The sequence below is a fragment of the Seriola dumerili genome, unplaced genomic scaffold, assembly GCF_002260705.1.
Source record: "Seriola dumerili isolate Sdu_G_001 unplaced genomic scaffold, Sdu_1.0 BDQW01000138.1, whole genome shotgun sequence".
Classification (NCBI taxonomy): domain Eukaryota; kingdom Metazoa; phylum Chordata; class Actinopteri; order Carangiformes; family Carangidae; genus Seriola; species Seriola dumerili.
Genome location: NW_019174393.1, coordinates 9,464,617 through 9,479,837, shown reverse-complemented (window position 1 = coordinate 9,479,837; position 15,221 = coordinate 9,464,617). Strand labels below are relative to the sequence as shown.

The 15,221-nt window shown below is 41.4% G+C and overlaps 2 protein-coding genes across 2 annotated transcripts; both read right to left on the bottom strand.

Moving 5' to 3' along the window:
* LOC111225060 (leiomodin-2-like) lies at positions 1 to 7,688 on the bottom strand. Its single transcript, XM_022749819.1, has 6 exons — positions 6,963 to 7,688; positions 6,181 to 6,693; positions 5,174 to 5,434; positions 4,844 to 5,059; positions 4,255 to 4,713; positions 1 to 3,231 (listed from the first exon to the last, which is right to left on the bottom strand). Exons 1-6 carry the CDS (start codon positions 7,236 to 7,238, stop codon positions 3,205 to 3,207), a joined length of 1,752 nt encoding a protein of 583 aa, XP_022605540.1. The 5' UTR covers positions 7,239 to 7,688; the 3' UTR covers positions 1 to 3,204.
* A 1,559-nt stretch (positions 7,689 to 9,247) lies between these two features.
* LOC111224582 (ankyrin repeat and SOCS box protein 15-like) lies at positions 9,248 to 13,580 on the bottom strand. Its single transcript, XM_022749126.1, has 13 exons — positions 13,474 to 13,580; positions 13,205 to 13,242; positions 12,914 to 13,045; positions 12,597 to 12,764; positions 12,029 to 12,135; positions 11,757 to 11,895; positions 11,466 to 11,637; positions 10,869 to 11,029; positions 10,278 to 10,422; positions 10,015 to 10,170; positions 9,791 to 9,893; positions 9,529 to 9,682; positions 9,248 to 9,418 (listed from the first exon to the last, which is right to left on the bottom strand). Exons 1-13 carry the CDS (start codon positions 13,578 to 13,580, stop codon positions 9,249 to 9,251), a joined length of 1,752 nt encoding a protein of 583 aa, XP_022604847.1. The 3' UTR covers position 9,248.
* Positions 13,581 to 15,221: the final 1,641 nt, after the last annotated feature.

Here is a 15,221-nt window from a genome sequence, read left to right as displayed (position 1 = left end):
TTGAGGACATCCCAGTTTATTTTGAGTCCATCTGTTAACCCGGCTTCTCTTGTGCATGTTGGACAGACTAATTCAGATAGAGAGCAAGTTAGTCAGATGTCTATCTCATCTATTTTCAGGTACAGTACATGTGCACAGCAGATTTAGATACAATGTCCTGCATCTGGGTTTCTTAACAATTAATTAATGTGCATGTGAGTTCAAAATACTCAAAATGTAAGAAAAGAAGGCTTGCAACAAGAACATAAAATGCCTATAGTGACTGTCTATTAGGTAAATGAAAAAAGTGAGGAACTAAGAAATGGCTTTTAAACAATACTTCTAGAAGCCACTGCAAGAATTGACCCTGTAATTAACTGTAACAAATCACAATAACAACCACAACTACTGAATGCCTTTACCCTTTATTTTTAGTTGATGTCCACATCAGCTGACACCGCGCTGACCCCGTATCAGTTCTCTGCTGCAGAGCTTATGAGAGGGATTAGAGCAGGTATGGCACTTTCCACTATTGTGGCAGCACTACATGGAGACAGTGCTTCCATAGAGACCCCGACCAACACATACACACATGCAGAAAGACAAAAAGCATTAATAGAAGCAACAGGCACATGTTGTTTTGCTTGTGCTATAAAAGTGCTATTAAATGTCTTGCTTATAGATAACAAACATACATATAATATAAAGATTTACAAGAGTTAAGTATGATCACATGATTTTGTTGCTATTACAATGCAACCAGGTGTCCAATTAACTAGGCGTTAAGTAGAATATCACAAGTAGAATATTATGTCAGTTATTGGTGAAATTTCTCTTTGACGCACTTGCAGCTAGATTGCAGATTGCAGATTTACATTTTAGGAATTTATCAGCTTAGACACAGTGTCATTTGTGAAACAGCAGCATCACATGCATACATTAGTAAGAAATGCAAAGGTCAAAGGGCCTGAGTGTTGTGACTGAGAAGCTTAAGGGATGTTCTGTAGCTGATGCAAACTTGCATACTTGACCATTTTGCTGTGGTTTGGAGACTGGTATTACATTTCCTCATATTTCCCTCATAAACCTCTGACCACTCTGAAAATAATGTCTTGAATTTTTAAGAGGATAATGCAGTGACCACCCTGAGTGCACAGACCCCTTATACAAGCAGGAAGTCTGTACAATTTATGGCTGAATTTTATGGAAGGATCCCTCTATTTACAGTTTGACAGACATGATGAAGTGCTGTATATGAGCACAGGAAATCTTATTCTTAGGACATTAAAGGAATGCATTGTGCATACTGAGCTGCTGTACTTGGGAAAGACATTGAGTAGATTGGTTTTTGGTGAGGGGAGTGTCCCATCCGTAGGAGCTGAACTTATTTCTGTCCAAACCTTTCATAAGTCTAGTTTAAGGTTGGCTTTTCTTTTAAATGCTCTTTTTCATGCAATATACCATCTTATACACATACGATATAGTACTGTTCAACATTTTCCTAAATATTTCATAGATTTTAGACTAATGAATATGTTTTATTGCAAAAAAAGATGATTTTTTTTCATACTAAACTGAGGTTAATGGAATGCCTGTAATCTAGAAAAAAAGTCTAAAAACGTCTGGTATACTTTGAGAAATGGTTTGCCTTCCTGTAATTTGTAGTTTTCTAGTTGTTGCCACCCCTGACTGCATCGTCTTTGAACAGCTGCACTGTGGATTGAGGAGTTGGGGAACTCCAAGACACATAATGAAAGTGCAGAAACAGGATTAGGGTGACCGATGCTGATAGCTCAAATCTTTCAGTCTCTATAGCTCTCTATAGCGCATTTGCTCTCACTTTCTCATTTGTCAGTTGTGGAAATGAGACGGTCTGGTTGACGGAGGATTACTTATTGATTCTCGGCCACTGCTTTAGTCGCAGATTCCGCCTTATGAAGCAATGAATCTTATATCTTAGGTTTTGGCTGCGAAGGATACGCCCGTTGGGTCCTTTGTTGGCTGGGAACCGAAGGACACATTTCTCAGGTGCATTTGAAGGAGCCTTCCAAAGGGGACAGCCTAGTTGGGCCTTCGAAGGATGCGCCCCCTGAATTGAGACACAGCTAGTGTAGATACTGGCCTATAGCAAACATTTTGCTAACCTTTTTTCTACTTGTGCTTCTGTTACTCAGTTTTAGCATTAGCATCATCCTGTAGACATTACTTGTAGCCACAGTGACACCTGTTCAGCAAGTTACACAGGCTGATTTTAGACAATATATAAAACAGGTCCGTTACTATACCTCATTTATTACGTAGAGCCAAAGTTTCCTAACATTAGCTAGCATTAGCAGTCATAAGCTACTGGTCATACCAGACCAAGAAGGGCTGTAGGAGCAAAATGTCTGGGTGCATTGGATTGAGCAATGAGTCTAACTTTACATTTTAAGAGGAAGAATGTTATTCTTTCAAAGGTTACAGTGACTTGTTTTAAAGGCATCGTTTACTGCAGCTTTTAAGCAGCCCACAGCTTTTTATTTGATCCTGAGATCTTAGTTTAAAGTCGATTTCTCTTCTGTGATGTCAGTGTGAGTGTCTATTCTTTCCCTTCACTTGTCATGCATTGTGAATTGTTCAAAGTGCGCAAAAGCCCTGTTCTAATATGTGCCAACTGGAGTGGGTGTGTTGTGAATGTGTCAGAGTGGGAAAATGCATCAGAGGTGCTTGACCGGTAAGCTGATAAAAAACAGTTTTTTTGTGCTGCCTCTACTTCTGTATAACAACTTGACCCCTTTCTTTCAAATGAAACTCATTCAGTAGCCAAAGAATAAGAAAAAAGTCTACATACTTTGACAAGTATTACTGTAAACACCAAATGGCTATATTTAGACATTAGCACATAATTCAACCAGCGACAGATCATATTTACAATTTTACAAGAAATCAGTGAATTAGACAGCTGGTCAGTAAACAGTTCAGTCAACTCATTTCAAAATTAAAATATAAATACCATTTTCTATATTGCATAAATACTTTAAAAAAAAAAACTTCAACATTATTAAAATGTAAAGCTATTATTGCAGTGCAAATTTCCAGTATGTTTTCTTTTTCATGAGTAAGAATTCAGTTTGTGCTTCCTCAGTCATACCAATATGTTTTCAACTTGTGCCTTCATCACTGTTGGTCATCCTCGTTATGCAAATTTCCACAGCGACAAATGGACCGCTCTTATTTCTGCTTGTATTATCGTAGATGATGCGGGACTTGCACCTGGAAAATGACAATGTAATGACAGTTTTAAATGCAGGCCATGAAGATAGTTTTAAGGCTTTCTTGCTGTTTAAGAAATTGAATGGTGACAGCAAATATGAGAGGAATGGACATGAGTCACTGGACATGACTGATTCTTATTGTTGGCTTTCGACTAATACAAACTTAGACATTGCATCAAGATGTCCTCAGTGGCTTAAAAGGATGATGTTTTATTGGGCTTTTTTCTCGAATGTGTGTTTTTTGTTGCTGTGCTGTGGTACCATATCGTAGATGTCTTTATCAAAGCTCCAGTGAACAGCTTCTATAAATACCAGCACTAAGTGGCAGGAATTTCACAGCTAGGAGACCCCGCCATCTGAGGGCAGAGCTGATTTTCCACTCTAACAATGTAACAAGCTGTGCTAAAGCTTCAGCCAAGGTAATACTTGTCTCTCCTCTTCCAGACGAAAAAATAGCAAGCACTCAAAATAACAATACAGATGAACTCAATTTTCTTTACAGCAATAGTTCCTTCTCATTTATTGTTTGTCTTATTGTTTTCCATCCCACTTTTCTTCTCTGTATCAACTTATCTTCCTCTTCAGGATCAGAATACTTGACTGGCTTAGCTGATATTGTTTGCTATATGCTGGTTTTTCTTTATCTCTCTCTTTGGCTGCAATAGTATTGTGATCATCTTGCAGCCTTTTGCCTGCCTACCCCAGTGTAGCGACAGAACATACCATGTCAGCTACAGAGATGACTCAGACACCACTGACTCTGTGTCATCCTCATCTAAATTAAACTTCCTACTTGTTCCCGTTGCCTATAGAGGGACTGCAGTTTTTCATTAAGGACATTGCTCGAGTGCTTGTCGAGGAGGAATGTTTTTTTGAAACTTTTCACTAGATACATCTCTAAATAATCCAGCTACAATATGATACAGTATTTAGGGGACAATACCACTGATAATAAGGGTGGAAATGGAGACAATAAGGATAATTTAAATGTCAATGTTGTTGCACGAATCCTTCCACTCACCCGTCTCAGGCTGCGGATGCTGCTGTTGCGGATGGACTCCATCAGCTGGTCGTGGGCTGACCTCATTGGAGTGGATGGCCGGCTGCCCTCCTCCCCTCTCTTTTCCACTGACACGGGCCTCAGCGTGTTCTTGAGCTCCTTCAGGATGCTGCCCGTCTCCTCTTTCCCCGACTCCTTCACCTTCCCCTTCTTGCCCTTCTTCCCTTTTGTCTTTGTCACCTTCTTGCTGCCCGCCTCATGCGCCTTGATGACCTCTGCGATCATCCTGGTGGGCTTCTTCTTCTCTTGCTGCAGAGGAGGTGGTGGTGGGGGAGGTGGGGGAGGAGGAGGTGGTGGAGGGGGAGGAGGAGGTGGAGCAGGAGGAGTCTGCTTTTTAGCCAAGTCACTCCTGGGGAGTTTGGGTGAGGACCAAGGAGAGGCTCTGGGTGAGCTGTGAGGTGATGAACTAGGTGTTCCTCTCTAGAGATAGAGTCAGGGAAGTAGATACAAATACATGGATCACTGAAAAATAATTCAATCATCTGCCAGTGGAACACGATCCAGTCTATAAATATTTCAATATTGTGCTTTTTGGAGCAAAGTTGCGTACCAGTGCAGTGGTTCGGGGGTTAACAACTCCCTCTGGCCCCCCTTGTTGGCCCTGCTGCTGCTGCCTCTGCTCCTGCAGCCGTTTCTGTCTCTGACGGTCCTGGTTCCTGGTGAGGATCCCCGTCATGCTCATCCTGGGACCAGGGAGATTGAACTGGTAACCCAGCTTGATCAAGGTGTAGTTTTCCCTCAGAATCTTCACCATCTCCATCTCTACCTGTGGGAAGACAAATGCAGGAGGAAGAAAAGCTATCTCAGGTGGCGTTTTCTTAGAGAAGATGGATTGTATTGGTGAAGGAGCTAAAAGGGAAGGTCAGGGAAGAGAACTTACCTGTCCTCCACACATATGTCTCTGGTTGTGAAACCGAAGCTCAGTCAGGGTGTTGTTTCCTGGGAGTGCTTGAACCAGTGCCATTACGCCTTTTCCTGTCACATAGTTGGACTCTATATTCACACTGGTGATGGACGAGTTCTCCTTCAGCATCTTAGCAATGGCCAGAGCCACGGGGTCGTCGGCTCGGGTGTTTGCGAGGCTAAAGACCCGCACATGTGTGTTGGACCTCAGTGCTTCAGCAAATCGGATCAGGGTTTCCTAAGAAATAAATTAGAGTGTTTACATAATCCGTAACATATGAGAACTTCTCAACATGAAAGCATATAGAATATCATTTGACTTGTATTAAAACAAAATATATACCCCAGTGAAACTCTTTGAAACATTGACACAAGAAGATTTATAGTTAATTTAATGATATGGTACTTTAAGGACCATTGGTTCTCCCCCGCCACCGCATAGAGGTCATAGCATCATTTCAGTAAGGCCAATGTTTACCAAGTCAACATTATTCCACATGATACTAAATTGAGCAAAATAACCTCACTAACTACTACTTGCCATTGAGTAAACCACAAGTAGATTTCAACCTGCAGACTGAAAACAAAATCCTTATCAAAGGACACCATGTTTTTGTCCACTTTCCAGTCATAGGAAGTGTTTGTATCAAATATGTAAGTGCCCTCCATTACATAACCATGGCGTGATGCCTTGTTCTAAAATTAAGCTGGCATACAATCAAAAGTTACTCAACAGTAAAGAGCAGGATCCTAGCAAGCTGGAAGCTAACACATGTTTACCTCTGACAAAACTCTACCACCTCTTGAAACTCATAGCTAATCTACTGTTTTGGTGGAAACTGTAAAACTTTACTAAACAGCTTTTTTACCTTCAGAAAGGAGGTCATATTTTCAGACCAGAAGCTCTATTTAATATTTTATGAGTAAGAAGAAAAAACCTCAATATTACCAAAAACCGAACAACTTTTTTTGTGTTATTCATACCTGTGAGATGTCGTCAATGTTGTTGAGATTAACCTCGGTGAGTTCAGGGTTGTTGCTAAGGACTCGTTGGAGTGCTTCATCAACAACAGTAGGGTTTCCGGTCGTGATGGGGTCAGCAGGTGGAGGGGGAGGAGTCAGTCTAATTGGCTCCACTCTCTGAGGTATTAATAGCTTTGGGGTGTCAGCCCGTGATGTCCCAGAATCATTTGAGGGTTCAGGTTTTGATTTATCATCTTGTTCCTCCTCCTCCTCTTCTTCCTCCTCTGTTACAGCTTCCTCCGCTTCCTCACTGTCCTCTTCTTCTTCTTCTTCTTCTTCTTCTTCTTCTTCTTCTTCTTCTTCTTCTTCTTCCTCTTCTTCTTCCACTTGTTCTTCTTCATCCTCATCCTCCTCATCCTGCTCTTCCTCTTCTTCCTTCTTTTCACACTTGTTCTGTTCTTTCTCATTTTTGTCATCTTTTTCATCCTCTGCTTCACTGTTTTCTTCTGTCACACACTCCTCTTGTTCTTCATCCTGTATTTTAATAAAGTGTTTGAAATGCAATAATGTAATTATGAGTATTTTCTTTAAAACTCACGTAACATCTTGTAAAACTAAAATAACATGGGTAGTTTTAAGGCAGCTGTCGTGGTATTTGCTTTGATTTTTCTTCCTGTTAACACTTCAAAGGACTTCTAACTTTTTTAATCTGTCCTGAGTTCATCTGATACAACTTCAAACAAGCTGACATTGCCTCTAACCCTACAAATGCCAAGCAAATCTAATTAAACACCATCACTTACCGGTTTGGGGCTTCCTCCACCTATCTCGTCCTCCAGCAGTCTACGCGTCTCGTTTTCCCAGTACTTCATGAGGGCCTCTCTGCTGAAGGTGCCCGTTGGGGTCTTGTCCGTCTGGTCTCTCTGTCTGAGTCCTATGGGCACGTTGGCGTCAGGATCAATGTCTGCCAGCTCTTTTTCCAACTCAGCCAGCTCCTCGGGGCTGAGGGAAGCCAAAAGCTCGTCCTCATCGACATCTTCATACTTACTCAGCTCTCGGCGGTACCCAAAACAACTCATGGCCAAAGCTTGAATAGCACGGACGAGTCAGAATCAGTTTAAACTAAAACAGAAAGACCAGTTCTTGAGTCGCATATGACCTAGTGTAGACCCCAAAATAAAGGAGAAGTGTGGGGATAGAGATTCCTACAAAAGTCCGCTGTGAGGTTACGGGAGATCCAAGGACATAAGGGGTCATTGGAAATACAAAGTCCAATCAAGGAGATCTTTTGCTGGTAAAGTTGTTTGGTTGTTCCCGGTCTAGCTAAAAGATGCTTCTGATGAGAGTCCACTCCAGTCTGAACCAGATCTGTCCTGGCTGGCTGTGTCGCTGTGAGGAAGAGTCTGTGTGTGTCAGTGTCCTCTCCTCTCTAATCTCCACAGCTGCTGTTTGGGCCTTAAGAGAGGGATCAGAGGGGAACGTAGCAAAGTGTGGGCCCCATGATGCAGCGTCTTTTTTGGGAGGCAGTGCTCTGAGACAGAGCCACAAAAAGCATGTGAGCTCAGACACTGTGTGGCCTGTCAACGTAGCAGTCCGTCACCACGGCCTGAGTGGCTTTGTTCATGGCCAAAAAAGACCAACTGGACCCAACAGATACGCACAACAAGAAAGATAAACCGAGATAATGTATCGCCCAGAAAAAAGCTCAATCTCTGTATGTCTATCAGTAAAGAGGTTTCGGCATCTGGATGATTATAAACTGCCTTTAAGAGATAAAGTACATATGGAGGTAGGGACAAAGAAGATAAGATAGCTGACAGGTTTATTGATGTGTGGTTTTGACTTTATATTTTGCAGTAGATAAAGGTTATGTAAGTATGATGTATTGTTTTTCTTTGTGGTTTTTATTGTTTATGTTCCCTGATTCGTTGGCTGATAAGTTTTAAAATTTTGTTTGAGTTTGACAAACCAAGACATATCAATAAGACACGCAAACCTATGCTCTAACCAATTAATATTCACAAGAATCAAGCTTATTGGGTTTTTAGCGAGTACAGCTCAACTGATGGACATTACATTACCACTTCGAAATATTTCAATAATTATTGGATGGATTCCCATGAAACTTGGTACACATACATTCATGCCCCCCTCAGGATGATTTGTAATGGTGATCAGCACACATAGGACAACATTACACATCAGCATGTTAGCATGCTGTCAAGGACTCATGTTTAAAAACTTTCACCTTATTGGACCTTTCAAATGGATTACAAAGGTGTAGGGTTAGAATTAAGTCATCAGAATAATGCCCAGTATTACTAAATCGAGTTTTAGCATTTAATAATTTTGGGTAACTAAAAATAGCTGTTGCATCAAAGGATTTCTATTGGAAAGTAGCTTGACCTCACCAATAGGTTGATAATTTCTTTCTTTTTTTTAAAAAAAAAAGAACAGATTGTAACTTGTTTGTCCTCATGGGCTGTTGAGTGACGAGTTACAGTCGTACTCCAACCCAGTACAGGATAGTTGTATTAACACGCATACAGAATGAAAACAGGTCACTGCTTTCGTGAATCCAGCTTTAGTCAGTAATCTCCAGGATACACATCACTGCATTAGGATCCAAAACATCCCAAGGTTGCAAAACTTGAACTTTTTTTTTTATTATTACAAAATACATTCAAATATATTCTAATAAATTCATGTTATATTTAAGTAACAATACTGTTTTTTTTTTATTTTCATACCCAATATTGATAATACACAAAGTGAACAAAAGAACACACAATTGTTAACTGTTTTCATCCAAGCTATAATATACTGCATCTGTTCAGGGGTAAACTAGGATGGATTTCATAGCTGACTTTCCCAAATTTAATGTAGACAAAGGAGAGGACTTGTTCATACTAAACAGGTAGATCCCTAAAGAAAAGAGAGATTCTAACTATTTGAACCTGTGAGGAAATGTTCCTGTTCTAAATACATTTATTTTACACCACATAATAAAAAGTATATTCCAGCTGGCAAATAATTAAGAGTGCTTTTTCATTATGAGTGTTTTAGCCATACAGGTATAATAATGGGTTTCACGTAGAGGAGAGGTCACTGTAGATGTCGTACTCTCTGTAGGTCAGGTAGTGCTTCAGTCTTGGAGGAAAAGTTACAGCCGCCATGGCTTCAGGGTTATTCAGTGTTCTGAGGCTCATGTGACCTCTGATTACCAGTCGACATAAGTGCTGCAGAGACCGTGGCTTGCCTGGGGGGGGACAAACAGACAGACGAGTTGTTTGTTAAGGCAAGGTTAACCCCGCCTTGACCTCATGTATTTTTTTATTTCTATCCAAAGCAATTAGTAGGAAGTTTTACTCAGTATGTCAGAAATCTCATCCCACTCTGGCCTCCTCTCCAGGATGCGGGTAAGGTTGGGACAGATGCCAACATGGCTGACATAGTCCAGGAGCATCCTCACCACATTGCCCACCAGATGTGCCAACCACGACACTGACACAAACTCACAGAACTGAGAGAGAGAAATAATCAGGGATGTGATTTATTTTATTGGCTCATTTATTAGTTGACTGGCTGAATGACATGATGAGGACATGTGTCTGTCTGTATCAGCTCTTACTGTGATGATGTCAGGTTGACAGTAAATTTGGTAGGCTTGGTTATGGAGGTCAGTCCAGGTACTATCCATTTCTTCACCATTACCATGGCAACACTGGAAACACCTAGCAGAAACAGTGTTGCAGACATGAAATTTGAAGAAAAAAGAAAGTCGGACCTGTGTTACTATGTTAATGAAATCATTAAATCTTCGTGCTCTTTTAATTTTACAGTAGATATATGTACTTGTAAGCTTGATATCCACTGTTGAGCAGCAGACGCATCATGACATGGTCCCTGAGGCAGTACTGTAGGGCTGTGGGGAACGCTGTGTTACTGATCACTCTGAAGTAACAGTTCACCTCTGCTCCATAGGAAAGCAGCAGCTGCACCAGCTCGTACCTGAGCACAGAGGTCAAAGGTTACTGCAGCACAACCTTACCACCACCACGTTTTTTTTTCTTTTATGAATGAAGAAACACACACTTAAATATGTGTACGCCATTCACCTCTCAGCTCGCACAGCGACCAGGATGCATCGTAGCGGGTCCAGGTCAGTTCTCGCTCCAGCTGCCAGCAAAATCTCAGCACAGGTCATGTCGCCGTTGGAAACAGCAAAGTACAGAGGAGTCTTCCTGAGGTCCCCATAGGTCTCTGTCACAAGATTTACAAAAGATCAGTGGACAAGTTGCTTAAAGCTACTGCAAAAATAGATTATGAATCAAATTTATTGTTGCAAGTACAGTATTGAACAGAAACATTTTTTTTGTGAGAAAGTCATTGATGTTGCATTTTTGTCATGTCGTTCACACTTGAAGGACAATGCCAGTGGTTTGAATGTAGCTTTAGCTTATTTGCTACAGTGGTTTGTTCAGGGACACTCCATGGTCTAAGACAAGTGAAGTCTTTATGTCTAGATTCAAAAAACATATGCTTGAGCAAGCATATGTGTGTGACTGTTAAGAGTGTGATTTATTGCCTCCACTCACAATAAAATGTACTGAACTCAGGCAATAAAATGTCTGAGTTGAGGGTTTGATCCAGGTGTTATGTCTATAGCCCCCTGTACAGATGTGTATGTGCATCCAGCTGAGTCCTACCAGAGATATGTGCATGCAGCAGAGCATTGACATCATATCCTTTCTGTATAAGCAGGTCCAGACATTCAACCTGCCCCCCGTCAGCTGCTGAGTGCACAGGACTGTGGCCTGAGAGACGGATAGCTCTCTTTGTGGTGATGGGGATGAGAGTCCTCAGGGCTCTGCAGTGAGGGAGGGGGGGCAAACAGGAAGAGAGTGAGGGACAGAAAAAGTGAAAAACAAATGCTAGAAGAAGAAAACAGGACATAGAGAAAAATGTTCATTAGATTGTGGTTTGAGCTACAGTGTTATTCAGTGATGGAACTGACAAACAGCGATAAACAGAAGGCTCTTTGTGGAAACGACTACAGTGAAAACACTGCAGAGCTGTGAGTTGGAGAGAGAGAGGCATGTTTTAGCCGACAGTTTGATCAGATCAGCCACAAAATAGGAGGAAAAGAATGTTAATTTGTCCTGAGCAATTTCTTTTTCTCAGGATTTCTTGACTTTGTTAAGCTTTTGACATGAGAATACTGCCATATCTAGTGTGTCAGAATGACAGCTGTTCTTTTGGTCAGTGCACAGTCACACAGCTTCAGAAAATAAAGGTTAACTCGCAGTATGTGTCCTTCATATGCAGCTCTGTGGATGGGCAGCTCGGAGGCATAGCTGGCCACATTTGGGTTGGCTTCATGCTGCAGGAGCAGCTTGATACAGTCCAAGTTTCCAGATCCGGATGCATCATACAGGACTGTGTCTCCATTGCTGGCCTGGGCGTTCACATCACCACCTAGTGGAGGAAAGGGACAATACAACACAATCTCATGAGCGGGAGAAATTGTAATGTGGTGTTATAGCATTGTACACTGTACACCTAGCGGGTTTTTTGCGGCTTTTTGAGCATTTTACCATGCTGTATGAGAATGTCCAAAGCTTCAGTGTTGCCATATTCAGCTGCAATCCCCAGAGGTGTCACCCCGTGTCTGTCTTGAGCAGTCACTTTGGCTCCATGTCGAAGCAGCAGCATGAGAATAGCTGGACAACCCACCTGGTGTGAGCAGGGAAATAAACCAGGGAGGAATGATGGAAGAGAAGAAGACAGGAGGAAATGTTAAATTTAGCCTGGACGTTGTGCTCTGATTCACTGATGCTTTAGCCACTAACAATGCCGCACTGTTCACCTTTGCAGCTTCATGGGTGGCCGTCCACTTAGTGAGACACACTTGCTCCACAAAGGCCCCACCCATGATGAGGGATAAAACCATATCATATGAGCTCTGTCTCACCGCTACAAAATGTAGAAAACACAAAGTGACATGTTAAAAAAAAAACATACAAATGAAGGATTTATGAAGAAAAACTTTATTAAGCTAATAATTTCAGCAGTTGTTGATGTTTCTACATCCATGCTAGGATCTCTGTGAGGCTGTACTTTGGTACAGAGGTGGTTTGAGCTAAATGCTAATGTCAACATGCTAACATGCTCACAATGCTGATGTTCAGCAGGTATAGCTAACGTTCACCATCTTAGTTTAGGGTGTTAGCTTGCTAACATTTGATAAAGTAAATATAGAACATTTTAATAATTTGTAAAGGGTTTACTAATGACTTACTGTATACATTTTTATTAGTAACAATACAAGTTTGTAGAGTGGTAATAATTCTGTTTAGGAATAGGCTGTTAATTAGGGTAAGTGAGTAAGTAACTGACTGTGAGTTGGTGACATGTTGAGTTTGTGTGTGTGCTACCAATGAGCAGAGGAGACTCGTTCCTGCTGTTGGTGTTGTGTGGTGAAGCTGTGTGCTGCAGCAGCATGCTGACATTTTCCACCAGGCCGGCCTCCACTGCCAGAGTCAGAGCCGTGTCGCCATCCTCCGTGTGCTCCTCCAGGGTCAGGTCTGTGGATGTTGACATCGCTACAAAACACACCATAAAGTGTCTGTTAAGGTTGGGCTCATACACACTCTACCTCTTCCATCTATCTGAGTGGTCTATCTCACATTGCAGATGCTAGCTGCTCTTTCCTTTTACACTTCACATCCAGCCTGTTGCACTGAGCTCTCACCCTGCAGTACCACATGCAGGATCTCCCGCTGTGGCTGTACAGCCGCTGCGTGCAGAGGCAGCCGGCCCCTGTTGTCGCTCTCTCTGAATGCAGACACACAAGCTGACAGCTCCCGGAGCGCATACACGTCACCTGTGGAGACCAAACCAAGACCCATACAGGAACACACACTGGAGCATATTTGTAATGTTCGTGGACAACAGCGATTCATGCACCGACACCCACAACAACACACAACATCAAACGTTTATGTTTATTTGCAGGTGCCTCTGAGTTAAACAGGAACCTTACCTTTGTGAATGGCTGACATTATCTTCATAAAGGCTTCACTGTTTGGTTCTTTCCTAATGAGCAACAGCAGATTAGTGGGTCAAATTAAAGATTTTACACTGGAAACACTTATACAGCTTTATAACAGTGTTTGGGTTGATTTCACCCGAATTGTTTCCTGTGAGATTTCCTGTGAATTTGGAATCTACACATTTTTTGAAAACTGTTTACAACCGCATCAATAAACTGTTAGGTAGACAATGACATATAGACTATATGGACTCTCATACCTGTTTCTCTGTAATGAAGATGGCGGCTTGTGGGCATCTTGAATGCTCTCTCGAATGGCAAACTCAATCAGTTCCTCATTTATGCCTTCCTGGTCAAAGTCATCCATTTCTACATGAAGGGTAAAATGGTGAGCATGGGTCTGCATGCTTTTCCATTTAAACAATAGTGTAGCTGATTTGTTGTCATAAAACAGAGTTGTGTTACACGTGCAGGTAACATCTGTCTGTAGTTTGTGCTTTGTCCAGTGCTGCAGGCATGCAACATATTTATCAGTGAAGAGCTGCAGGCACCCTTCATACTCGAAATGGCGTCACATGTGAGTAGATTAGTATAAATCTGTCACATCTGATAGGATACTGCAAATTTCATTTCATTTCATTTCATGTTAGTCATATTCTTTTATCTCACCTGTTGATCTGAGTGTGTGTCCTTGAGCGCTCGTAGCTCAGAGCCCGTTGTGTTTTTGTTTTGCGGGGTCCTGAGCTGTCTGGGTTATATTTAGATGTGACCTGCTTTAGACGACCTGACTCAGCTCACAGAGTGTGTCTGTCACGTTTTCACTTCCAACTCCCCTGAACAAAGTACTCCTTCCCTGAGCTGTGACTTCATTCAAATGGGGTCATTTCACCACATGTAAACAACACACAGGTTACATGTTTGTGCATACCAGTCACACTTCATTCGCAGAGCGTATCTCTACTAACATCTGCTCCTCTGTATTTCCTAAATGTTTCCCTTGTGACTGGTATTGATTTGATAATGGAAATCAATTACGGATAATAGCTTTTTCATGGATTCACTTCATCAGTGTAAGTCATGAGAAGATTATGCAACTAAACTTCTGCACATCTACACACACACTCAAGTAATCCAAAATTAGCAGTAGTTTATCTTTGAGCCAAAACATGGACCAAATAAAAAAAAAAAAATCCAAATAGATTACAATATCTAAAAATAATAGAATAATGGAACAAAGAGGTCGGTTGAATATCTGAGCTACCCTCAGTTTGGGGGCCAAAACCCTCCACATAACATAGACCTCTTAGCGTTTCATTTTCACTCTCCAAACAACAGCTTGGGGAATAACCTTGACATATTCTAAGCGAAATATTCCCTCAAGAGAACAAGCGCCCACTTTCTCCTGACGAACAAATTGATACGTGGGAGTTTATGGAAAAACTCTCAGACAGCGTCAATGTGTGACACAGTGACTCAGCCTGTAGGCGGCCTCTCCACCACGTCAAAAGACTTCACCAATCTGTCTGGAGTGAAAGCAGACTGCCAGCCCATCCTCGAGTTTCACTACACGCTTAGCCGTGACACACACACACACACACACACATACACACACACACACACACACACACACACACAGATGAGCTCTTGTCTTTGAACTGAAAACACTGAATTTCATGCGCTGGATTTGAGCAACCACAGATTCTTGCTCCATATGAGGAAAAAAGTAAGTAATACAATTTTATTTTTATGTTTGTTTACACATATAGTTGGTCTGATTGTGTGTTGTAAAAGTGTGTATTGAGGCAGCTATTCCCTATGCTAAATCCCCACTTGTGTTGTCCTCTGCTAAAAGCAGAATATTTGTATTTAGATTAATAATTTTCAAATTTTTTGGTATGTTATTTGTGCTTTATCAGCTGTACTATACACTTAATAAATATATACTATATACTGTTTATGCTACTATAATATATAATACCAACTGTCATTTTCCAAATGATGAAAAAAT

What these genes read in the sequence shown, in the direction of transcription:
- LOC111224582 (XM_022749126.1), bottom strand. Translation starts at nt 13,580, where the DNA reads ATGGATGACTTTGACCAGGAAGGCATAAATGAGGAACTGATTGAGTTT. An exon ending in AATGTCAGCCATTCACAAAG is followed by an intron (nt 13,046 to 13,204) that starts GTAAGGTTCCTG and finishes TGGTCTCCACAG; the next exon opens with GTGACGTGTATGCGCTCCGG. An exon ending in CCACCCATGAAGCTGCAAAG is followed by an intron (nt 11,896 to 12,028) that starts GTGAACAGTGCG and finishes TGCTCACACCAG; the next exon opens with GTGGGTTGTCCAGCTATTCT.
- LOC111225060 (XM_022749819.1), bottom strand. Translation starts at nt 7,238, where the DNA reads ATGAGTTGTTTTGGGTACCGCCGAGAGCTGAGTAAGTATGAAGATGTC. An exon ending in GACATATGTGTGGAGGACAG is followed by an intron (nt 5,060 to 5,173) that starts GTAAGTTCTCTT and finishes GTCTTCCCACAG; the next exon opens with GTAGAGATGGAGATGGTGAA. An exon ending in GCATCCGCAGCCTGAGACGG is followed by an intron (nt 3,232 to 4,254) that starts GTGAGTGGAAGG and finishes GTCATTTTCCAG; the next exon opens with GTGCAAGTCCCGCATCATCT.